Below are 27,363 nucleotides of genomic sequence, written 5' to 3'. Positions count from 1 at the left end.
ACTGAATATCCCCTGGAGTACAGTTAAGTCAATCATCAAGAAATGGAAAGGATATGGCACAGCTGTAAATCTGACTACAGCAACCATCCTTAAAAACTAATTGACCGTGCAAAAAGGAGACTAGTGAGGGAGGCCACCAAGAGAACTAGACAACCCTGGAGGAGTTACAAGCTTCAGTGGCTGAGATGGGTGAGATTGTGCATGCAACATCTCTTGCCTGGGTGCTTCACCAGTCACAGCTTTATGGGGAAAAAACTCACATGAAATCTCAGCTAGATTTTACCAGAAGGAATGTGGGAGACTCTGAAGTCAGCTGGAAGAAAGTTCTATAGTTTGATGAAACCAAAATTGAGCTTTCTGAGACTAAATTCTATGCCTGATGTAAGCCGAGCACCCCTTATCAAAAACACACCAATCCTATAAGGAGGTGTGGTGATGGCTGCATCAGGCTGCAGGGATGCTTCACTGCAGCAGGCCCTGGAAGGCTTGTGAAGGTACAGGGTAAAATTAATGCAGCAAAAATAAAAAAGGGAAATCCTGGAGGAAACCTTGATGCAGCCTGCAAGAGAACTGTAACTTGGGAGATTTGCTTTCCAGCAAGACAATGGTCCCAAGCATAAAACCAAAGCTACACAGGAACGGTTTAAGAACAAAGTTCATGGCCTGGTGTGGCCAAGTTAGAGACCAGACCTCTAATCCAATTGAGAATTTGCGGCTGGACCTGAAAAGGGCTGTTCACTCACAATCCCCATGCAATCTGAGAGCTTGGGCAGTTTTGTAAAGAATGGGGAAAAATTGCAGTGTCCAGATATGCAAAGCTGATAGAGACCTTTCCACACAGACTCAAGGCTGTAATTGCTGTCAAAGATGCATCTACAAAATAATAACAATGGGAGTGTATACTTATGCAATCAATTATTTTGTGTTATATATTTATAATTTATTTAGATCACTTTGCAGAGACCTGTTTTCACTTTGACACAAAAGAGTCTTATCCCATTGATCAGCATAAAAGAAAGCCAAACTAAATCCACTGTGATTCAATATCGTAAAACAATACAACATGAAAACCTCCGGGGGGGGGGGGGGGGGGGGGGGGGAGGGGTGGATGAATACTTTTTATAAGCATTTTAAAAAGACGTTGGACAAGCAGCATCTATGGAGTACAAAAAGTAGTGGATACAGCCCAGTCCATCACGGGTAAAGCCCTCCCCATCTTGAAAGACATGCTCTCTTCTTGCTGATCAGGAAGGTGGTACAAGGAGCCTCGGGACTCACACCATGAGGTTCAGAAACAGTTATAACCCATCAACCACCTGATTCAAAGGGGATAACTCACTTGCCTGATCGTTGACTCATTTTCAAGGACTCTTCACCTTATGTTCTCAATATTTATTGTTTGTCATCTTTTGCACACTGATTGAATGCACAAGTTGGTCCAGTCCTTCTGTGGTTCTATTATGGTTATTATTCTATTACAGATTTTTAAAATGAATCTTAGGGCTGTACATGGTGACATATATGCTTGTTCGTTACATGCCCTGTCATATGATGTGCGGGACTATGATTGTGCTTGGCAAATTTTTCTGGAGAAGTGGTTTGCCATTGCCTTCTTCTGAGCAGCGTCTTTACAAGACGGGTGACCCCAGCCATTACCAATACTCTACAGAGATTGCCTGCCTGGTGTCAGCGGTTGCATAACCTGGATTTGTGATATCCACCTACTCCAATAGCTTCATGTAAGAAGGTGTTACACCTTTCCCTAGGGTGACTTGCAGGCTAGCGGATGGAAGGAGTGCCTTATACCTCCTTTGGTAGAGATGTATTTCTATCCCACCACGAGATACATGTACCTTGAATTGAACAGTTGAAGTTTCAGGCTATAACCCTTCATCAGGACTCGTGTTTCTTAGTATCTATCCTATTGATGCTTGTACCCCTCCCTCAGGTCGCCTCTCAACCTATCCAGAGGTCGCCTCTCAACCTATCCAGAGCAACATACACAAAATGCTGGAGGACCATAAGACATGGGAGAAGAATTTGGCCATTCAGCCCACCAAGTATGCTCTGTCATTCCATCATAGCTGAGCCTGGATCCCACTCAACCCCATACACCTGCTTTCCTGTCATTCCCTTTGATGCTCTGACCGACCAGGTAAAGTCCGCCTTAAATATACCCATGGACTTGGGACTCCACCATAGTCTGTGGCAGAGCATTCCATAGATTCATTGGGAGTTGAACATCCAAGGATACTGTATATGGTGTATTGGAAAGATAGGTTCTTAGGTAGAGGGGGTGGTGTGGCCCTGTGTATAAGAAATAATATTAAATCATTAGAAAGGGATGACACAGGATCAGAAGGTGTAGAGTTTCTATAGGTTGAGTTAAGAAATGGCAAGGATGAAAGGACACTAATGGCAGTTGTATACAGGCCTCCAAACAACAGCTGGGATGTGGATTACAAATTACAGCAGGAGATAGAAAAGGTATGTCAGAAGGGCAATGTCATGATAATCGTTGGGGATTTTAAAATGAAAGTGGATTGGGAAAACCAGGTCAGTACTGGACCTCAAGAGAGAATTTGTAGAATGTCTTAAGGGATGGCTTTTTAGAACAGTTGTTGTTGAGTCCACTAGGGGATCGGCTGTGCTGGATTGGGTGTTGTGCAATGATCCACAGGTGATTAGAGAGTTTAAGGTTAAGGAACCTTTAGGGAGCACTGATCACAAAGTCAAATTTACTTTGAAATTTGAGAAGGAGAAACTAAATTCCAATGTGCTGATATTCCAGTGAAATAAAAGAAATTACAATGGCATGAGAGGGAAACTGGCCAAGGTTGACTGGAAAGGGACACCAGCAGGAAGGACAGCAGGCCAGCAATGGCTGGAGTTTCTGCAAAAAAAAAATGAGGGAAGTGCAAGACAGATATATTTCAAATAAGAAGAAACATTCGATGGAAGGACACTACCATGGTTGACGAAAGAAGTTGGAGCCAAAGTAAAAGCAAAAGAGAGGGCATACAAGGAAGCCAAAGCTAGTGGGAAGATAGAGGATTGGGAAGCTTTTAAAGACTTGCAGAAGGAAACCAAGGTGGGTCATTAAGGAAAAGATGAATTATGGAAGGAAACTGGTGACTAATATCAAAAGATACTAAAAGCTTTTTAAAGTATATAAAGGGTAAAAGAGAGTTGAGGGTAGATATAGGACCAATAGAAAATGACGCTGGAGATATTGTAATGAGAGACGCAGAGGTGGCAGAGGAATTGAATGCGTATTTTGCATCAGTCTTCACAGTAGAAGACACCTGCAATATAATGGACTTTCAAGAGAGTCAGGGAAGTAAAGTATGTAGAGTGAAAATTACATCCGAGGTGCTCAGGAAGCTTAATGGTCTGAGGGTAGATAAATCTCCTAGACCTGATGGAACACACCATTGGGTTCTGAAGGAAGTAGCTGGAGATATTGAGGAGGCATTAACAATGATCCTTCAAGAATCGATAGATTCTGGCATTGTACCGGATGATTGGAAAATTGCAAAAGTTACTCTGCTATTTAAGAAGAGTGGGAAGTAGCAGAAAGGAAACTATAGACTTGTTATCCTGACATCAGTAGTTGGGAAGTTGTTGGAATCGATTGTTAGGGATGAGATTATGGAATACCAGGAGTTACATGACAAGATAGTTTTAAGCCAGCATGGTTTCCTGAAAGGAAAATCCTGCCTGACTAATCTACTGCAATTTTTTGAGATTACAAGCAGGGTAGACAAAGGAGATGCAGTTGATGTGGTGTATTTGGATTTTCAGAAGGCCTTTGACAAGGTGCTGCACAGGAGGCTGCTTATCAAGATAAGAGCCCATGGAATTACAGGGAAGTTCCTAGCATGGGTGGAGCATTGGCTGATCAGAGAAAACAGAGAGTGGGAATAAAGGGAACCCATTCTGGCTGATAGCCGGCTACCAGTGGAGTTCCACAGGGGTCAGAGTTGGGACCGCTGCTTTTTACAATGTACATCCATGATTTGGACTGTGGGATTAATGGATTTGTTGCTAAATTTGCCGATGATACAAAGATAGGTGGAGAAGCAGGTAGTGTTGAGGAAACACAGAGCCTGCAGAGAGACTTAGATAGTTTAGGGGAAGTGACAAATGAAATACAATGTTGGAAAGTATATGGTCATGTACTTTGGTGGAATAAATAAATGAGCAGACAATTATTTAGATGGGGAGAGAATTCAAAATGCAGAGAGCAAAGGGGTTTGGGAGTCCTTGTGCAGGATACCCTAAAGGTTAACCTCCAGGTTGAGTCAGTTGTGAAGAAGGCGAATGCAATGTTGGCATTCATTTTTAGAAGTATAGAATATAAGAGCAGGGATGTGATGTTGAAGCTCTATAAGGCACTTGTGAGACTGCACCTGGAGTATTGTGTGCAGTTTTGGGCTCCTTATTTTAGAAAGGATATACTGACATTGGAGAGGGTTCAGAGAAGATTCACAAGAGTGATTCCAGGAATGGAAGGTTTACCATATGAGGAGTGTCTGGCTGCTCTTGGGCTGTACTCCCTGGAGTTCAGGAGAATGGGGAAGGGGATCTCAGACTGAATGTTAAAAGGCCTGAACAGATTTCATATGGCAAAACTATTTCTCATGGTAAGGGATTCTAGGACAAGAGGGCACAACTTCAGGATTGAAGGACGTCCATTTAGAACAGAGATGCAGAGAAATTACTTTAGTCAGAGGGTGGTAAATCTGTGGAATTTGTTGCCACGAGTGGCTGTAAAGGCCAAATCACTGAGTGCTTTGAAGGCAGAGGTAGATAGGTTCTTGATTAGCCAGGGCATTAAAGGGTATGGGGAGAAGGTAGGGGAGTGGGGATGACTGGAAAAATTTCATCAGCCTACGATTGAATGGCAGAACAGAACAGTTGGGCCGAATGGCCTACTTCTGCTCCTATATCTTATGGTCTTGTAGATTCACTACTCTCTGGCTAAAAAAAAACTCCTTTCCTCTGTTCTGAAAGGCTGCCCCTTTGTTTTTAGACTGTGCCTCTAGCTCTGGATTCCCCCACCAGAGGGAACATCCTTTCCACATCCACCCTATCTAGTCCTTTCCACCTTCAGTAGGCTCTACAGGAACACATTCCTGCATTCGTCTAAATTCTACTAAGGGCCCAGAGCTACCAAATGCTCCTCATATGTTAACACTTTTATTCCTGGAATCATCCTTGTGAACCTCCTCTTCACTCTCTCCAATGATAACACATATTTTCTGAGATATGGGGCCCTTTCTAAAACTAAAAATTTTTGCTTTTTTTCGGCAATACAAAGGCAACTTGGAACTTCTGTACAAATCTATGGAACTAAACTGGTCTTTTCCTCCAGTTTCTTGTGTGCAGATACTTTTCCTCAGCAGGTCAGGCAGCATCTATGACCTTTTGGACTGAGACCGTTCTTCGGGACTGGAAAGGAAGGGGAAGACGACAGTTGGGGGGAGAAAAAGAAGGAGAAGTGAGAAGGAGATCGGGGAAGCTGGGAGGTAATAGATGGAATAGACAAAGGACTGAAGAGGAATCTGATAGGACAGGACACTGGACCATGGGAGAAAGGGAAGGAAGTGGGGCACCAGGAGAAGGTGATAGATAGGTGAGGAGAACAGGTAAGAGGAAAGCCAGAGAGGGGAATTGAAGGAGAAGGAGGGGGAGGGGAAAAATACCAGAAGTTGGAGAAATCAATGTTCATGTCATCAGGTTGGAGACTACTTAGATGGAACATGAGGTGTGGCCTCATCATGGCAAAAGTGGAGGCCATGGACCAACATGTCAGAATGGGAATTGGATTTATAAAGACTGGCCACCAGGAAATCCTCCTTTTTATGGATGGAGTGAAGGTGCTCAACAAAGTAGTCCTTCTATCTACGGCGGGTCTCACCAAAGTAGAGGAGGCTGCATTGGGACACTGGATTCAGTAGGCAACCCCAAAAGATTTGCAGGTGAAGGGTTGCTTCACCTGAAAGAACTGTTTGGTGCCCTGAATGGAGATGGGGGATGGCCCGAAATGTTGACTACATTCTTTTTCATAGATGCTGCCTGGCCTGCTGAGTTCCTCCAGCATTCTTAGCATTATTTGGATGTCCAGCATCTGCAGATTTTCTCATTAGTGAAATGGGTCATTTGTGTTAACTATCAACCGATCCAAGGCTGTTTTGGGGGCTGGCCCATAAGTGTCACCACACATTCTGGTGTCAGCATAGGATGTCCATGATGTTCAACAGAAGCAGCAGCAAAAATGTCTCCTTCCCGTCCCTTACTCACACAGGCCCATGACCCCAAGTAATTAATATTCCATGTTTAATTGATCAGAATTACAATGCTTCAGAATTGCAAAACTCTCCTCTCTTCTCCCTTGCCCTCAAGTTACTTCCATTAAGAATCCTGGTTTTCCATTCCTTAGCTCTCTATTTCATAACAAATGTAATAAGCCACAATACATTAAGTTTCAGGATCTCCTTTATCTTTACCCGGTGAGGAAGATAAAGAATGGTAAGGTGAAGGAACCATGGGTGACAAGTGAAGTGGAAAATCTAGTCAGGTGGAAGAAGGCAGCATACATGAGGTTTAGGAAGCAAGGATCAGATGGGTCTATTGAGGAATATAGGGTAGCAATAAAGGAGCTTAAGAAGGGGCTGAGAAGAGCATGAAGGGGTCATGAGAAGGCCTTGGCGAGTAGGGTAAAGGAAAACCCCAAGGCATTCTTCAATTATGTGAAGAACAAAAGGATGACAAGATAAAGGTAGGACCGATTAGAGATAAAAGTGGGAAGATGTGCCTGGAGGCTGTGGAAGTGAGCGAGGTCCCCAATGAATACTTCTCTTCGGTATTCACCAGTGAGAGGGAATTTGATGACGGTGAGGACAATATGAATGAGGTTGATGTTCTAAAGCATATTGATATTAAGGGAGAGGAGGTGTTGGGAGTTGTTAAAATACATTAGGACGGATAAGTCCCTGGGGCCTGACGGAATATTCCCCAGGCTGCTCCACGAGGCAAAGGAAGAGATTGCTGAGCCTCTGGCTAGGATCTTTATGTCCTCGTTGTTAAGGGGAGGGAATTCAAGGGGGATATTAGAGGAAGGTTTTTCCACTCAGAGAGTGGTTGGTGCGTGGAATGCACTGCCTGAGTCAGTGGTGGAGGCAGACACACTAGTGAAGTTTGAGAGACTACTAAACAAGTATATGAAGGAATTTAAGGTGGGGGGGTTATATGTGAGGCCGGGTTTGAGGGTCAGCATAACATTGTGGGCCGAAGGGCCTGTAATGTGCTGTACTATTCTATGTTCTTAACAGTTGCTTCACTCTCAATGCTTCCACGTGCTGCAAGAATTTCCTTGCCCCATGACTAACCTCAACTCTTCACATTAGCCTCATTTACATGGATACCCTTCCTTGTACCAGAAACACAATCCCTTTTTCCATTCATCAAAACTTTCTTTTAAATAAAAGGGAACTGAATGCAAATCTCCATCCATAGTCCACTAGTGATCAAGTGCTTGAATTCTGGAGAAAATTAATATAAACACTAATTAATATTATGATTAGGATCAGGAACCGTTACTTCTCTTGAACCTTCAGGCTCTTGAACCAGAGGGGATAACATCACTCACCCCCATCACTGAACCATAACTTATGAACTCACTTCCAAGGTGCTTTCAGCTCATGTTTTGTCATTTATTATTATTAGTCTTTTTTAAAACTTTCTTTTTTTATTTGCACAGTTTGTGGACTTTTACACATTAACTAACAATAGCTTCATTCAAGATCTTGTGTTTTTCAATGCAGTAACAATCAGGAGCAGAAATCGTAATAACTTGCTCACTCCTTAATCCACATGAACAGAAGAATTGTAGCAGGACTTTTTTCTGCTCATTGGATGAAATCAATTTAATTGTTAGGAAGAGGATTCAATTGAACCTTGCAACGCAGACAATGCATTTGCAAAGGTAACTGACAGGTAGCCTCAGCAGCATTAAATGTACTCACCTCTGTAGTAGAAAGAACAGTATCCTCATCGAGGCTAAGAACGGCATGTGTATGGATAGCATCATATGGAAGAAAACGGCTGCTCATAACCTGTATATGTCCAGAGAAACAAAACATAACCAACTGTGCATCTGAAAGGAGGGAAATGCAAGACAAAATGTTGCTTCTTCCTCCAGGCCATTAGACTGATTAATTCACGCTGATACAATTGTATTTCTATGCTATATTGATTGTCCTATTTTACATACTATTTATTACAATTTACTATAAATTGCACATTTAGAGACGTAATGTAAAGATTTTTACTCATGTATGTGAAGGATGTAAGAAATAGTTAATTCAATTCACTTCTAAAAAGGACTTTTAACACTTCCTATATTATGTGCATTTGATAATGTCACTGCTGAAATAATCTGTGCTCTATGACAAGGATAGTCCCAATTTAAATGAAGCTGAGTGTTTTTCCAATGCACAAACTTGTATCCTGCAGAAAGACATTGTAAGTCATTGTCAAAATATTCTAAGCATGAGATAACATGCAATATCATTTGACTTCATTACAAAAAGTTAAAATTTACAGTGTTAATGAAGGCATAGAATATCCTAAAGATTTTACATAGAACATAGAATAGTACAGCACATTACAGGCCCTTCGGCCCACAATGTTGTGCTGACCTTCAAACCCTGCCTCCCATATAACCCCCCACCTTAAATTCCTCCATATACCTGTCTAGTAGTCTCTTAAACTTCACTAGTGTATCTGCCTCCACCACTGACTCAGGCAGTGCATTCCACGCACCAACCACTCTCTGAAAAGCCTTCCTCTAATATCCCCCTTGAACTTCCCCCCCTTACCTTAAAGCCATGTCCTCTTGTACTGAGCAGTGGTGCCCTGGGGAAGAGGCGCTGGCTGTCCACTTTGTCTATTCCTCTTAATATTTTGTACACCTCTATCATGTCACCTCTCATCCTCCTTCTCTCCAAAGAATAGAACCCTAGCTCCCCTAATCTCTGATCATAATCCTTACTCTCTAAACCAGGCAGCATCCTGGTAAATCTCCTCTGTACCCTTTCCAATGCTTCCACATCCTTCCTATACTGAGGCGACCAGAACTGGACACAGTACTCCAAGTGTGGCCTAACTAGAGTTTTATACAGCTGCATCATTACATCGCGTCTCTTAAACTCTATCCCTCGACTTATGAAAGCTAACACCCCATAAGCTTTCTTAACTACCCTATCTACCTGTGAGGCAACTTTCAGGGATCTGTGGACATGTACCCCCAGATCCCTCTGCTCCTCCACACTACCAAGTATCCTGCCATTGACTTTGTACTCTGCCTCGGAGTTTGTCCTTCCAAAGTGTACCACCTCACACTTCTCCGGGTTGAACTCCATCTGCCACTTCTTAGCCCACTTCTGCATCCTATCAATGTCTCTCTGCAATCTTCGACAATCCTCTACACTATCTACAACACCACCAACCTTTGTGTCATCTGCAAACTTGCCAACCCACCCTTCTACCCCCACATCCAGGTCATTAAGAAAAATCACAAAAAGTAGAGGTCCCAGAACAGATCCTTGTGGGACACCACTAGTCACAACCCTCCAATCTGAATGTACTCCCTCCACCACTACCCCCTGCCTTCTGCAGGCACGCCAATTCGGAATCCACCTGGCCAAACTTCCCTGGATCCCATGCCTTCTGACTTTCTGAATAAGCCTACCATGTGGAACCTTGTCAAATGCCTTACTAAAATCCATGTAGATCACATCCACTGCACTACCCTCATCTATATGCCTGGTCACCTCCTCAAAGAACTCTATCAGTCTTGTTAAACACGATCTGCCCTTCACAAAGCCATGCTGACTGTCCCTGATCAGACCATGATTCTCTAAATGCCCATAGATCCTATCTCTAAGAATCTTTTCCAACAGCTTTTCCACCACAGATGTAAGGCTCAGTGGTCTATAATTACCTGGACTATCCCTACTACCTTTTTTGAACAATGGGACAACATTCGCCTCCCTCCAATCCTCCGGTACCATTCCCGTGGACAACGAGGACATAAAGATCCTGGCCAGAGGCTCAGCAATCTCTTCCCTTGCCTCGTGGAGCAGCCTGGGGAATATTCCGTCAGGCCTCGGGGACTTGTCCGTCCTAATGTATTTTAACAACTCCAACACCTCCTCTCCCTTAATATTAACATGCTCCAGAACATCAACCTCACTCAAATTGTCCTCACCGTCATCGTTCCCTCTCAGTGATGAATACCGAAGAGAAGAATTCATTGGGGACCTCGCTCACTTCCACAGCCTCCAGGCACATCTTCCCACTTCTATCTCTAATCAATCCTACCTTCACTCCTGTCATCCTTTTGTTCTTCACATAATTGAAGAATGCCTTGGGGTTTTCCTTTACCCTACTCGCCAAGGCCTTCTCATGCCCCCTTCTTGCTCTTCTCAGCCCCTTCTTAAGCTCCTTTCTTGCTACCCTATATTCCTCAATAGACCCATCTGATCCTTGCTTCCTAAACCTCATGTATGCTGCCTTCTTCCAACTGACTAGATTTTCCACTTCACTTGTCACCCATGGTTCCTTCACCCTACCATTCTTTATCTTCCCCACCGGGACAAATTTATCCCTAACATCCTGCAAGAGATCCCTAAACATCGACCACATGTCCATAGTACATTTCCCTTGAAAAACATCATCCCAATTCACAACCGCAAGTTCTAGCCTTATAGCCTCATAATTTGCCCTTTCCCAATTAAAAATTTTCCTGTCCGCTCTGATTCTATCCTTTTCCATGATAATGCTAAAGGGCAGGGAGAGATGATCACTGTCCCCCAGATGCTCACCCACTGACAGATCTGTGACCTGACCCGGTTCGTTACCCAATACTAGATCTAGTATGGCATTCACCCTAGTCGGCCTGTCAACATACTGTGACGGGAATCCATCCTGGACACACTTAACAAACTCTGCCCCATCTAAACCCTTGGAACTAATCAAGTGCCAATCAATATTAGGGAAGTTAAAGTCACCCATGATAACAACCCTGTTATTTTTGCACCTTTCCAAAATCTGCCTCCCAATCTGCTCCTCGGTATCTCTGCTGCTACCAGGGGGGCCTATAGAATACCCCCAGTAGAGTAACTGCTCCCTTCCTGTTCCTGACTTCCACCCATACTGACTCAAAAGAGGATCCTGCTACATTACCCACCCTTTCTGCAGCTGTAATAGTATCCCTGACCAGTAATGCCACCCCTTCTCCCCATTTCCCCCCCTCTCTATCCCTTTTAAAGCACTGAAATCCAGGAATATTGAGAATCCATTCCTGCCCTGGTGCCAGCCAAGTCTCCGTAATGGCCACTACATAATAATTCCATGTATGTATCCAAGCTCTCAGTTCATCACCTTTGTTCCTGATGCTTCTTGCATTGAAGCACACACACTTTAGCCCTTCTACCTTACTACCTTTATACCCTTTATTTTGTTTCTCTTTCCTCAAAGCCTCTCTATATGTTAGATCTGGCTTTACTCCATGCACTTCTTTCACTGCTCTATCACTCCGGGTCCCATCCCCCTTGCAAATTAGTTTAAACCCTCCCGAACCATGCTAGCAAACCTACCAGCAAGGATATTGCTCCCCCTCGAGTTCAGGTGCAACTCATCCAATCTGTACAGGTCCCACCTTCCCCAGAAGAGATACCAATGGTGCAAAAATCTAAAACCCTGCCCCCTGCACCAACTCCTCAGCCACGCATTCAACTGTCATCTCCTCCAATTCTTACCATCACTATCACGTAGTACTGGCAGCAATCCTGAGAATGCCACCCTTGAGGTCCTGTTCTTCAGCCTTCTGCCTAGTTCCCGAAACTCACACTTCAGGACCTCATCCCTCTTCCTGCCTATGTCGTTGGTCCCAACATGTATCACGACTTCTGGTTGCTTTCCCTCTTGTACCAGGATGTCATGCACCCGGTCAGAGACATCCTGGACCCTGGCACCCGGGAGGCAACAAACCATGCAGGTTTCCTTCTCACGTCCACAAAATCTCCTGTCTGCTCCCCTGACTATAGAGTCTCCAAAGACGACAGCACTCCTCTTCACCATCCCATCCTTCTGTACCACAGGGTCAGACTCAGTGCCAGAGGCCCTGTCACCGTGGCTCACACCTGGTCGGTCGTCCTCACCAACAGCATCCAGGACGGTAAACTTATTATTCAGGGGAATGGCTACAGGGGAGCTCTGCACTACCTGTCTGCTCTCCTTTGCTTCCCCCCCCCTCGGACTGTCACCCAACGACCTGCTTCCGGCAGCCTAGGTGTGACTACCTTCCTGTAGCTCTCATCTATGACTGCCTCATTCTCCCTTATGAGTCAAAGGTCATCCAGTTGCTGCTCTAGATTTTGATATCTACATTGTAAGATACAATTTCCTCCATTTTTCCTCTTAATTTTGTTCCGGGGACTGTAAAGCACTGGCCTTGAAAATGGATGTGCTAGGTTGTTTCTGATACAGGTAGTGCTTCGTAAAGGGGAGTGTTTTTTAAAAAACGTTTAGAATAAAAAATTAACCTCTAATCCAAAGATGTGCAGTTAGTAGGTAATTGGTCACACAAGTGTAATTGGGTGACGCGGGTTCATGGACTGATGGGGCCTGCTACTGTGCAGTATCTCTAAATAAAAATGGAGCACAGTGTCAAGCCTTTGCAATCCAACGTGCCCACACTGATTAATTACACTCTTGTGACCAATTAACCTTCCTATCCATATGTCCTTGTAATGTGGGAAAAACTGGAGCACCTGTAGGAAACCCATGCAGTTACAGGGCAAACATACAAACTCCTTACAGCGACAGAATTGAACTTGGATTGCCGGCACTATAACAGCATTACACTAACCACTATGATACTGTCCTGCCCCAAGGCTTTCACCATTGGCTGGTAGGCATTCTGTACTTTTTTCATTTGGTAGAACTCAAATACTGTGCCTCAAGAAGCAGAATAGCTCAGAAGTGGTCCAAGTCAGAACCTACAAATATCAAATGTAAAGAGGCAGTACATTGTTAAGGGCAAGATCCTTAACAGTGTTGATGTGCTGAGAGATCCTGCGGTCAGAGTTCAGAGCTCCCCGATAGTGCCAACACAGGTTGATAAGACATATGGCATGCTTGCCTTTATTAGTCAACACACTGTGTTCAAAAGTCAGGAAATTAGGTTTTGGCTTTATAAAATTCTAGTTAGGCTGCATCTGAAGTATTTCATACAGATCTTGTTGCCCAACATACAAAGGAATTTGAGCCTTTGGAGAGGGTGCAGAAGAGTTTTACGAGGATGCTGCCTGGATTAGAGGGCATATGCTATAATGAGAGGTTGGACAAACTTTCTTTAGAGCAGCAGAGGCTGAAGGGAAATCTGATAAACATTTATAAGATTATGAGAGGCATAGAGAACCTTTTTCCCAGGATTGAAATGTCTAATACCACAGGGGATATACTTAAGGTGAGAGGGGGCAATTTTAAAGGAGATGTGAGGGGCAAGTTTTTTTAAAATATAAACACAGAGTTGTGGGTGCCGGGAATGTGCTGTCTGGGGTTGGGGTAGAGGCAGAGGCAGATACATTAGGTAATTTTAAGAGATATTTAGCTAGGCACATGAATGTGAGGGACTGATATGGACATTGTGTAAGCAGAAGGAATAAGTTTAGTTGGTCATCTGATTACTAATTTAATTGGTTTGGCACAAGACTGTGGGCTGAAGGGCCTGTTCCTGTACTGAACTGTTTAATGTTCAGTTAATAAAGCTCTTGTGTAAGCTACAATACTCGTGTTTTCTAAAATATAATTGTTGGCATAGAAAAGAATCTGCAATAAATATGGCCTTGTCTTTTCTGATCTCACTGACAAAAACAAAATTTTAAATTAATAAAGTATTACAAACTGAGCTTTGAGCATTATAAGTACCAGATCTATGAAGTATTCCTCTTCTGTTCATTCAAGACCTCTTGGAAAAAAAAGCACTTATTCATTTAAAATTAAGTGCCAGGGCATGTAAACAAATACACACTTTCACAGCCCTTTTAAGCATGAGCAATGAGCCTTATCAAATTCATTCAGTTATGTCCTCAGAACACTGTTCTATGTTCTATCATATGACAAATTTTATATGATACTTAAAGAATCAATGTCTCCCCTGTAGTACAAGATGTCATATAGTCTGGAGGAGCATCTTAGCTTGTGGAAAAGATGAGCTGGAATTGGAAGGTCACTGCTGACACTCCAGCAAGAATACAACTAAAAATACCCTAAACTCCTGATCTTAATCCACATTGCACACTGGCAAGCCTGCCAGTTATCTTCACAAATATAAGCCCATTGAGCCATATGTTTTTCTCCTTTCAGACAAGAGTTTAAAGAGTGAAAAGAATGAGCTGATGTAATTTGACACAATCAACCTCCAGCTCAGCTAATATTCTCTGTTGCTGGCAATGCGAACATTGACTGATCATCCTTCATTTCATCTCATCTGAGGCAGGAGTTGGGAATTAGTGAGTCTGGAGCACAAACAGGCAAGGATGGCCAATTACTTTGCGTGAAACACTGACTGAACCAGATGGCTTTTTACAACAATCTCAGTTTTATGTTTACATCTGCTCCTGGGACTTCACATCTCATGAATCTGATTTGAGATTTTCTTAGGAAGTGATGAAGGTTAACTAGGGCAGGACAGCGGATGGTGTCTACATGAAGCAAACTAAAAGATGGAGAAGCTCAGCAGATCGGGCAGCATCGCAGATGGAAATGGAACAATCAATGCTTTGGGTTGAGACTCTTCATCTGTCTACGTGGACTTTAGCAAGGTTTGAAAGGTAGTATCATAAAGGATTCAGGGTGAACTAGCAAATTGGCTTGGTGGAAGGTGGTGGTAGCAGAGAGTTGTCATTTAGATTCAAAGCCTGTGATCACTGCTGTGCCACAGGGATTGAATTCACTGTTATTTGTCACATATATTAACAATTGGATAAGTTTGAAGATGACAACAAAATTGGTGGTATAGTGGACAGTAAAGAAGATCAGCTAAGATTACATTATATCTAGGGCAACTGAGGAAATGACAGATGGATTGAACTCTGACAGGTGCAAGGTATTGCATTCTGGGTAATTAAATGGAGGCAAGATGTGCACAGTAAATAGTAGGACCCTGCAGTGTTGTACATAGAAACCTACAGCACATTACAGGTCCTTCGGCCCACAATATTGTGCCGACGACATAATCTACTCTAGAAACTGCCTAGAATTTCCCTACCATATAGCCCTCTTTTACTAAGCTCCATGTACCTAAGAGTCTTTTGTATCCTACTGTATCTGTCTCTACCACTGTTGTTGGCAGTGCATTCCATGCATGCACCACTCTGTGAAAAATTTACCTCTGACATTCCACCTTGTACCTACTTCCAAGTGTCTTAAAACTATGTCCCTTGTGTTATCCATTTCAGCCCTGGGAAAAAGCCTTGGCCATCCATGTGATCATCTTATATACCTCTATCAGGTCATCCTCTCAGCGTCCGTCATTCCAAGGAGAAAAGGACAAGTTCACTCAACGTATTCTCATAAGGCACGCTCTCCAATCCATGTAACATTCTTGTAAATCTCCTGTGCATTCTTTCTATAGTATCCACCTCCTTCCTGTAGTGAGGTGACCAGAACTGAACACAGTACTCCAAGTGGTGTTTGATCAAGGTCTTATATAGCTGTAACATTACCTCAAAGCCCTTGAACTCAATCCGATGGTTGACGAATGCCAACACACCATACATCTTCTTAACAACACTGTCAACCTGTGCAGCAGCTTTGAGTGCCCTATAGACACGGACCCCAAGATCTCTCCGATCCTCCACACTGCCAAGAGTCTTACCATTAATACTATATTCTGTCTTCAAATTTGACCTACCAAAATGAACCACCTCACACTGCCACTTCTCAGCCCAGTTTTGCATCCTATAAATGTTGCACTGTAACCTTTGACAGCCCTCCACACTATCCACAACACCCCAACATTTGTGTCATCAGTAAATTTACTAACCTACCCTTCCACTTCCTCATCCAGGTCATTTATAAAAATCATGAAGAGTAAGGATCCCAGAACAGATCCCTGAGTCATGACCTCCATGCAGAATATGACCCATCTACAAATACTCTTTGCCTTCATTGGGCAAGCCAATTCTGGATCCACAAAGCAATGTCCCCTTGGATTCCATGCGTCCTTACTTTCTGAAGGAGCCTTGCATGGGGAACCTTATCAAACGTCTTACTGAAATCCATATACACTACATCCACTGCTCTACCTTCAACGTGTTTTGTTACATTCTCAAAGAATTAAATTTGGTTCGTAAGGCATGGCCTGCCCTTGACAAAGTCATGTTGACTATCCCTAATCAGATTATGTCTCCCCAAATGCTCATAAATCCTGCCTCTCAGGATCTTCTCCAACAACTTACCCACTACTGAAGCCTCACTCTTCTAGAATAGAGACCCAATGGTACAGGCACATAATAACTGGAAAGTAGTGACACAACAAGGCAATGAAGATCTTGTTCGGCACATTTACTAACATCAATCTGGACAATCAGAGCAGAATTGGGGATGGCATGTTGCATTCTGTCCATAATTACCTTTGGTGATCTTCAACACAATAACCAAATATTTAATGAAAAGATTTATCACTTTAAAATGGTTCACCCAGCCCAATTATTTGCATTTTGAGAGAAATAATCAGCAGACTCCTGTTCATTTTGCTCCCTTCATCACAGAATGACAGGATTTAAAAAAAAAATCGAAATGATTCTTACCCTAACAACATTTCTATAACATAGTTTCTTGGATTTTTTCATAGGAAAGATTTCCAAATAAAACAAAAGCCACACTAGAGATTTCAGAACTGGTGCACTTTTTGCCTACAGGAGTTTTTCAACACTCTAAAATGCTCAGTAAATAGTTGCTGGACAGACTGAAGAGCCCAAGGAGGTGTACTTATTGCTAATATTTATCATAGCATGCAACAGTTGTACATTAACAGCTAAATGTACATCATCCCAACTTGGAAATGCATCTCATTTCTTCATCCTCATGGTGTCCTACTCTCAATCGCCCTACCCAATGTCATTGTGTGAGAACATTCACCCAAAGGACTGCAGCAATTCAGGAAGGGTGGGCAATAAAAGCTTTTAAGGTCTCTACAACTTATGTTCTCTTTTTTCATTGATTCCAATTTGAATAGCTGCAAGAAAACGAATCTCAAGGTAGTAGGGATATGGTGACATATACAGTACTTACTTCGATAATAAACTTACTTTGAACTTTGCCTCACTAGCCAATGCCTGAAAAATAAAGACGTCCATGCTAGAAATTTGATTTTCTGTTTGAGAGTACAGAATTTGGAGTGGCACAGTAGCATCGTGGTTATCGCAATTGCTTTACAGTACCAGCGATCACCAACGGGGACTGATTCCTGCTACTGTCTGTAAGAAGATGTAATCACCCTGTGACCATGTGGGTTTCTTCTCTCATTTCCAAGATGTACGAGTTGGGGTTAGTGCGTTGTGGCATGCTATGATGGCATGGGGAGTGTGGCAACACTTGCAGGCTGCCCCAGCACAATTCTCAGAGAGCTGGTCACTGATACAAAATGGCGTGCTTCATTGTATGTTTTGATATACATGTAACAAATAAAGCTAATCTCATCAGAATCAAATATTTTTATAGCATCACTGTTTTTAACCAATTCACTTGATATTGCATAACTTAAGTGAGCCACAGGTTCGTCATCATCAGTTAAAGTCCTCAGTAAATGATTCCATGGCCATTACACAAACTATAGAAGAGTGACCCACTCTGAACAGGTGTCACAAAAAGTTTTGTCAAAGTTTCTTTTGAAAAAAATCTTTAAATTTGCATTGAAGATTCTAACTTTTAAGAAAACAGCTCAGAATTCTGACCACAAACTATACACTCTCAGTACCTCCTGTACCTAACTGAGCATATGTTGATGGTCTTCAGCTGTTCTATCTGATCCACTTCAAGATTTGGTGTGTTGTGCGTTCAGAGATGCTATTCTGCACGCTGCTGCTGTAATAATGCCCAGTATTTGATTTCCTGTTGCCTTCTTGCTTGAACCAGTCTTGTCATTCTCCTACGACCTCTCTCATTATTAAGGTGTTTTTGCCCACAGAGCTGCTTCTCACTGGATTTTTTTGTTTTTCGCATTATTCTTTAGCATTACTTTTATCGCATAAACTTTTTATAGACTGCTGTGCGTGAAAACCCCAGGAGATCAACAGTTTCTAAGATACTCAAACCTCCCCGTCAGGCACCAACAATCATTCCATGGTCAAAGCCACTTACATCACATTTCTTCCCCATTTTGCTGGTTGGTCTGAACAACAACTGAAGCACCTGATCGTCTCTGCATGTTTTTAATCTACTAAGTTGTTGCCACATAATTGCTGATTAAATATTTGCATTACTAAGCAGGTGTACCTAATAGTGAGGCCAATGAATGTATAATTTCCTCAAAGGTCACTAATGGTTAATTTTCTGTAAGCCCTCGATCATTATTGTACATTCACTCTATATTACCGGCCAGTCAAGCTGCCTTGTCATTAAGCCAAAGACACAAACTCCGATTTTGCAATCCATCACAGATACAAATAAGTATCATCTCATTCTTTTTGAAAACATCAGGCCATACAAAACAGAAATTTAAAATATAAATTTAAAAATATACAAAATATGAATTTTGGTTACATTGTTGATAAATCTATTATCATGATAACCAAGCTTAAATTGTTGAAAAGATTCTGACGCTTGGATGAATTTTTCTTCCCCATCAAAATCAAAATTACTGCCAAATTAAATAATCTTTATCTGTCAATTCAGAGCGCAATGTATATTGAAGACCAAGTGTGTGTGTGCATGCATCATGAAGACTGCAAGCAAACTTACTTTATTTTCTCCTTCAATTACCAGTATAGGTACTGTAGTTGAGGGCCAACGGTGCTTGGCTGGTAGGGGTTTGTCACAGTCCCATAAAACAATAACCTGAAAACAACCAATATTAGTTAGTCACAGAATTTACACTGATGCTAATCTCAGGGCAATTAAAATGCATTTCATAAATTAAAATATCATTATTTATTCCAAAATAATGTCATATATTTTAATCTTGGAATATTTCTGTTTTTCATACAATACAGATTTTGACAAGTTTTGTGATCCTAAACTAAATGGCATGTTTATTGGAAGTATCACTATTTCAAAAGAAGGAAATGAATAAAAACAATAGAAATGTGTTTTCTAAGTCCGCAATTACAGCCAGAAATAAAAGCTTTTCAAGTTTACAGATGCAGTGAGATATGGAGGAACATTGTTTTATTATAGTAATGTCTCTGACTTTATTAATAATTTACACAACAGAAACTGCTTTTATTCACTGAGCAGCCAAAGTACACTAAATAAAATCATGTAGGTTTGATTGTTAATCTGTGCTCAGCTAGTAATTTCAATTTCTGTCACTGTAGGAGCAATGTGATTGTCATCAGTTCACGGGGCAGAAGGAGCGAAGTCGTCTATATACATTCCAATATCTGGTAGTTATAAGATCCTTAGGCATAGAAGACCCACCTGGCCCACTGAGTCTGCTCCAGCATTCATTCTTGGCTGATTTTTTTTCCCAATCCTACTCATCTGCATTCTCTTGGTAACCCTTAATCCCCTAACATGTCAAGAACCAATCAGCCTTAAATATACCCAATAACCTGGCTTCCAAAGCTCACTGTGTCAATGAATTCTACAGATTCTCCTCCACCTTCTGGCTGAAGAAATTCCTCACCTCAGTTTGAAAGGGACATTACCTGATCCAAGGTTCTTCTACCATCCTATCCACATCCAGTTGATCTAGGTCTTTCAGTGTTCAGTAGATTATCTTAACTATGCTTTGACTATGTTAAGACCATTAGACCATAAGATATGGGAGCAGAATTAGGTCATTTTGCCCAATAGAATCTGCATTTCTTCATGGCTGATTTATTTTCCTCTTAGCCCCAATCTCTTGCCTTCTCCCTGTAACTCCTCATATCCTAATGAAGAAGCTATCAACTTCTGCCTTAAATAAACTCAATGAGTTGGCTTCAATAACCACTGGTGGAAATAAGTTCCAGATTCACCACCCTCTGGCAGAAAAAATTACTCATAATCTCCATTTATAAATGGAAGTCCCTCTGTTCTAACTAAGGCTGTGCCCTCTGGTCTTAGACTCCCCTACCATAGGAAACATTCTCTCCATATTCATTCCATCAAGGCCTTTCAAGCATTAAACAGGTTTCAATGAGATTCCACCACCCCCACTTTCTTCTAAATTCCAGTTAAGGCAGAAAGAACGACTGCAGTCAAACTAAAGTTTGTCATTAAAACTGACATTGATAGTAGCCTAAGATGAGCTTTCCATCGGCTGCTATTATTTGTAGGACTACAGCCTAACCACACAATACTTGCAGAGACACAAACCACAGCTTCCCATCTCCAATCTTGAATGACAATGTAAACTATGTAGTTGCTAAATTGAATGGAGAAATGGACAGCCTACCTGGGCACAATATTGACTCTTAGTTACTGCCAGCAGGAGCTTTAATATCGGCTGTGACTGCGAAACCAGCGGAGTCACTGCATGGATAATGGCAGTAAACTTTGTTGAAGGCATTATACCTGAAACAAAAAAATCAGAGAAGCTATAAAAAGCAGAAGCTAAAAACAACCAGAGAGGATGATTATAACAACATTAAACCTTGTAACTGAACCTTGGCTTTCCATATTAGGAAATCCAACACCACCACACTTGGAATTGCTGGAGTGGGGAAGTTTATATTTGCTCTGTAGCTTTTCTCTTCAACCTTTAGCTTTAAATCTTTTCCCCACTGCAAATTGTTGGTACTGTGATTTGATAATGATATGGAAAGATCAATGTGGTATCTGATGTCTTGGTGAATGCATCAAAATGGTTATATCTTATTGGATAAAGCAAGATCAGAAAAGCCAAAGAGGCAAATAAGGGTTGTATGAAATACAGGGCAAGTAGACTTAAAATGTTTGCAAGTAGAATGCAAACATTGCAACAGATGGAAAGAATATTAAATACAGGAATATACTATTGCCATTAAACATCTATTCCTTTTAGAGTCAGAGCATTACAGCACAGAAACAAGCCCTTTGGCCCATCTAGTCCATGCAGAACTATTATTCTACTTAGTCCCATCAACCTGCACTCACACCATAACCCTTCATATCTATCCTATCTGTGTATTATCCAAATTTCTCCTAAGTGTTGTAATCAAACCCACATCCACTACTGCTGCTGGCAGCTCGTTCCACTCTCTTATCACCAGTGAAGTTCCCTCTTCGGTTCTCCTTAAATAATTCACCTTTCTTCTTTAATCTATGACCTCTAGTTCTAGTCTCACTCAACTTCAATGGAAAAATACTTGCATTAATCCTATCTATACCCCCCATAGTTTGTATTTTTGGTCAGATTAGCCTAAGAAACATTGTAGAAACACAAGTCAGGTCATTGAGTATTCAAAGACTTGAGCTCTAACTTTACAGCAAATTTGCAGTTAAAGCACAGGTGGAGAAACCTCTAGGAGGCTGAGTAAAGTTGATGGAGAAGTTCTCCTCTCATGAAGCTAACAGTACAAGAGTACAAACTGACCAGCAATTGCTGATTTTACCACTCACAGGGCAACTCTTCCTCACTTCAAACTGCTGCATGATTTATGCTCTAATAAAATGTGCCATATACTCAATAATTCTCAATAAATACAAATCTGATAGATGAAAAAGACTCATTCCAGAAATAATCTGAACACCAATCAACTTTGCATTCCTGTCATTACAGACTTGCGCCTGTAATGTTTGAATGCATTCATTGTACTTTCTTAAACCATTTTTGTCTGTGGCTGTCCTAAAACATCAGAAGTGAGTAAAGACCAAGGATCGCTTCTCTGGTATTTCTCCATTCATAAAATACCTCTGCAAACACATCAATAGATTACCAATGAATTATAAGATTGCATCAGAGATACAGGTTTCCCCCACTATCCGAAGGTAGAGCGTTCCTATGAAACCTTTTGTAAGCCGAAATGGTGTAAAGCAAAGAAGCAATTACCATTAATATATGAGAAAAAATTTTGAGCATTCCCAGACCCAAAAAATAACCTACCAAATCATACCAAATAACACATAAAACCTAAAATAACACAAACATATAGTAAAAGCAGGAATGATATGATAAATATACAGCCTATATAAAGTAGAAATATTGTATGCATGGTGTAGTTTCATTTATCAGAATCGGGAAGAGCAAGCCAAAATCCATTTGGAGAGAAAAAAAAATCAGCACATACACGCATACACGCACAACTGCCCGCACAAGGCTTCATGGTCATAGTAGTCTTTCTCGGGGTAAACACACGTATAAAGCGGGCGTCTTTTTTTTTGTAAAAGTGAAAATCCTCTTTGGTTAGCGAAAACAGGTACTAATGTAGGTCTTTCGTAACAGTGAGCTGTTGTAAAGTGAACGTTCGAAAAACAGGGTCCATCTGTACTTGCAAGCTCTTTTACTGCCTTGAATGGAAATAGTTTAACATCCAGGTTCCAGGTTATTCTGAGAAGTTAATTTATGACCAACAAAGTTTGTAATGTACACTTGCTATTATTTTTTACACAAGTATTGAAATATACAAAGGATTAACAATGTACAGTATTGCTATCTGATCATGATGTACAAATTTAAATGATTACTTACCTAGATAAGAATAATAAAAAGGAAAATCTCCTAGATAGGTTGAATACTGTGGCTGACTGAATAATCCTCCTGGAGGTTTATTCCAAATTAAGCCATTGCGAGACATATGGTTAAAAATTCTGTCTTGAATTATCTGTAAAAGAATATATATTATTAGCAATACCAATGTCTTTCTACTGCAAAGGATGAATCTTCAGGTGACATATCCAATGCATGAGTAACTGCTCTCTACTCAGTTCCCCATTCATCCAGTTTCTTAATCTGTTCCACCATAATAAATGACACATCATATTTGAACACTGCATGAAGATACAACTGTTGTCATGAATGTGTATTATAAAATCTACTGGGCTTCCCAGATATACAAAGGAAAAAAATTAGATTAAGTGAAAACTCAAACCAAAATGACATTTTATGTTATTTTCAGTTCTGCAGTAGACGTCAGAAATCTGTCATAAAACTTCACTATCTTGAAAATATACCAACATAAGTATTTGAAATAAATATTAATAACATTTCATTAAATTTTGAATGAGCAATAAAAGTATACAGAATATTCTGCATCCTTTCAGGCTATGTTATGTAAAATACAAGTTATAGAGGAGTTTTAACAAGATGGATATATCCCTTTTGCAGGAGAACCTAGAAACTGCCCCCATCTTCACCAGCTTGAATTTCCAGGTGTGAACATCTGTTCCAGTCCAACCACGTTGGTGTCAGACCCAAGAGAGGTTCTTCTTCCTCAGGCCTTGAGGCCTGTAGTTCCTCATCCTGAGAAGTGCACAAGAGCACCTTCATCCAAAAACGTCATGCTCATCTATAATAAATGCTGATTTAGTGATGATTTTCCTTAATGACTTTAACTTCTGTGAAAAATCTTTCACTGCCAAAATAACTGCAGAATTATACCTAATGTGCAAGTATTTAAACTCCTCAGAAAACATGAACCGGTCATGGCTGGCCTTGAATTTATTGCAAACAAAAATCTGTAGATGCCGGAAATCCAAGCAACACACAAAATGCTGGAGGAACTCAGCAGGCCAGGCAGCATCTATGGAAAAAAGTACATTTAATGTTTTGGGTCTATCCTTTCGAATTTCTCCAACATTTTGTGTGTGTTGCTTGAATCTATTGGATCTTTCAAAGAATTCATCCCTCGCCACATATTCTTTTAAGTTTTGCCATGAGGATCATGCACTTTTCTAAATCACTTTCAAGGGTGCACGCCACTGATTGCAATTCGATAACCTCATACTTACATCTCTTCCTTTAACTGTTCATATATCTACAGAAAAATGGAGATTTTTCTAGAAAAGTAAGATCCCTCACTATGCTTCTAGTCTACCCTTTAGGGATTTACTTCCATTGTTGTCACTTTCAAGCATGTGTAGACTACACTACTATAGATAACTGGCCCATTAGTTAACCATGACAGCCGCTTCTTTGGGACAATTCTTAAAGAACAAAAGCAAATCATGAAAATTGCTGAGATTCCCTTTGTTTATTTGGGATACTATGCCACTTCATTTGGGGAAGAGGACTTGCCAAACAGGTTTTAACTAGCCTCAATCGTACGCAGCTGTGTGTCTGTTCGATGCTACACCATGCATTTTAAATAGCATCAGTTACATGTATTTGAGTTCAAAAAGCAGTGATCTTTGTCACTGATAGTTGGCAAGAAATAAGCATTGATACTTGGAGATGTTAGAAACTGTCAGAAATGAAAATGAAATTATTTCACTACTTCAACAAGCCAAGAACTATGAAGAATTTGAAGGTATTGACAATCATCTTGAAAGTTGCCTTTGGTCCCCAATGGTCTCAGCTGTGGCTCCATGCAGCTGCTTGAATGTGACTGTACACTGCTTCGACAGGCGGGCTAAACTAGGTGAGTGTAGCCAACAGCTTTATACGCCGGTGAGATAGGAACATGCCTGTCCTAGCATGCGAAGTCAGCTCTAGTAGGCTAGGCTGGTATCATCTACAGTGAAATCTAACGACCAGGTAAGTGGTTCTGTGATGTGTAGAGAGCGAAGAGCATGACGAGGCACGGAAGTAGTCATGGTCATCCACAGCAACCAGGGAAGGCCCCAGTCCTGATATCTACTCGTACCACCAGACCTGGACTTCTGAGGCTGAGTGCGCTCCACTCGAACAGCTTTCCCGCACAGGTTTCCTGTGATCATCGGATATGACAGACAGCCACCAGTAGTATTGGTAGTGCTTTGTATTCCACTTAAATGCATAATTTGTGACTCAGTTGAACAATAGTGTTTTTTTTTGTTAGCATTTTAAATTTTTCCATGAAGCTTCAGCTAATTGGGCCAAAATGTTCAGGTCACGATGTGTCCCAAAGAACCAGAATCCACTGAATGGCAAGTTTCAAAGATCAATGTCAATAGGAACCCTACAAGTCAAACGGCTGCTGTCTGGTGTCTCAAGGCATTCAAGTAAAATGATTAAACTATTGGATAGGGATTTTCATATGTAACGCACTGGTTAAGATTTTACTGCTAATGCTGTAGGGTATTTCATTTAATAGATTTTTGTAGTAGTGTGTTCTGCTGATTGGGTTTCAGTTAGAAATAAAGGGTTGTGATATTCATTTAGGAGTGTTACGTCAGTCAGTCAGTATGGTGGAATTGAGAGAAGGTTCTGGAGAAAGCCAGCTGGAGAGATTGTTGTGATGGACACTGTGATGGGTTGAAGTCTTTTTGGTGGGAGCTGGGAAAAGACAAGAGGGAAGATGGCTGAGGATGCCGTCCTGGTTGCACAGGGTGCTTTGTGCAGATGAATGACTTCAAGGAGGAAGGGCCAATATTCCAGTGAAGGAGTCTGTTTGTTCGAGATGGATTTCTGCAACATTTGGAAGACGGTGTGTGCTTTCCCACAGACCGTGGGACCAGCTCGCGAGTTACAGACAACTTCAACATGAGCTCCAACTTTATATGCGCGTGGGGACTGGGTTAACTGTAATGGGCCCTTTCATTTTTTCCCTTTTCTTTTTCCTACTAATTGTTTGATAAAGCTAAAATTCGTAAGTATGCATTTTTCATATTTGTCTGCAGTGTATGATCTGTTATTTCTTGGCAATGGCTAATTGCATGGGGGGGGGGGGGGGCAGTATTTACACAGATCACGGTTCGGATGGTTGAAACATCCCAACTTCCCGACCCTAGATGCAGAGTTAAAGAAAGGTGGTTTTCTCACTGCTGAGTCCAGTTGCTGTTAGCGAGGTGCTAACAAACTGTTTTCCAAGATGCCCAGTAAAAAGAAGTTTCACATATCATTGCTGTTCATTAATTATATTAACAAAGGTGAACAGGAGGTTCTTGCAATGTCAAGACAGGATACAATAGAAATATGTTGAAGACTAGTTCCTATTGCAGGTGACCCTCAACTTACAGCCATTCAGGTAACGGAAGTTCACAAATCACTACCCAAAATTTAACATGTACAGAATAAAATTCACTTTTATGGAATTTATGCAGAAAAACCTCTTTGATGTATATGCAGATGAGTTGGTTTCATGTTACAGAAAATCATGATATGGACCGTTTTCTAGGAACACGAGCCACCCCACCCTCCCCACCTCAATCCTTATAGCATGGAATTAGAAACTGACATCTTTCTGTGTATTCAGGAATGTTTGTTGAAGTGAGAAAAGCTTTGTTAATCAAGTCATGGTCTCTAAATAGTCAATTGCATCATAGCAAATATTTGCAAATTGAGTAGCTGTGTAACCATGCGGCAAAAATTATGACCTTAGACGTCGCACAGAACCAGTCACCTCTGGACTCAAATCCCCAGCTAAGCTGAATTTGCATTTTTATAGTTATAGGAACAAATGGGGCTGCAAAAGATTGAATAGTGGAAGGCAAGAGAAATGACAAATCTGCTTCTTACAGCAGATTGTGATTCTCCTACACTGGGTGAAAAATTTGGATGATGGTTCAGAATGGTTATTTTCGGAAAGCTGACTAGGCTTTTCATTCAACAAAATCAGCACTGGGAACTTTGGTTGATCCATTACACACATTTATTCCCATTGTCTCCCCCACTCCCCACAACTTCCAAAGCCCTATCCACTTCTGCCATCCACACCCTCCTGTACATAGATCCAATGCTCACTATGATGGGGAGAAAGCTTTAAATATTGTAACATCTTGAAGAATTTTAATGACGTGCTCAAGTTATAACAGAATTATTGCTGTAAATGCTAGCTAGTCTATCTTATCACATGCAATGAATTAAACTTCCCATATCTAGACTACATAGTAAGTACATGTTTTCCTGCTGGGGAATACAAAGCACGTCTTCAAAATTTTAATTCTTTATAGATTGATTCTAGCTTTTAAGAATGGAGACATTAGGGTGAATCTCAAGATAAGGGTAGACTTGTCACATGGCCTCACTAATCAATTCATCATTGATAGCAGCTGTGCAATCTACGCATTGAAATTACCAGTTGG

At 41.2% G+C, this 27,363-nt stretch overlaps 1 protein-coding gene across 1 annotated transcript in view; it reads right to left on the bottom strand.

Moving 5' to 3' along the window:
- The window catches only part of LOC140723062 (exostosin-1-like), a 140,599-nt gene that overhangs the window by 12,022 nt on the left and 101,214 nt on the right, over window positions 1–27,363 (bottom strand). Inside the window, exons 5-8 of the mRNA XM_073037710.1 lie at window positions 22,892–23,024; window positions 20,678–20,796; window positions 19,039–19,134; window positions 8,031–8,120 (exon numbers count right to left, since the gene is read on the bottom strand). Of these exons, the coding sequence (XP_072893811.1) occupies window positions 8,031–8,120; window positions 19,039–19,134; window positions 20,678–20,796; window positions 22,892–23,024 (438 nt within the window). The remainder of the gene's footprint in view (window positions 1–8,030; window positions 8,121–19,038; window positions 19,135–20,677; window positions 20,797–22,891; window positions 23,025–27,363) is intronic.

This window comes from Hemitrygon akajei, chromosome 1 (assembly GCF_048418815.1).
Source record: "Hemitrygon akajei chromosome 1, sHemAka1.3, whole genome shotgun sequence".
Lineage (NCBI taxonomy): Eukaryota > Metazoa > Chordata > Chondrichthyes > Myliobatiformes > Dasyatidae > Hemitrygon > Hemitrygon akajei.
The sequence above is the reverse complement of the archived record's forward strand: the minus strand, read 5'-3'. Positions and strand labels throughout refer to the sequence as shown.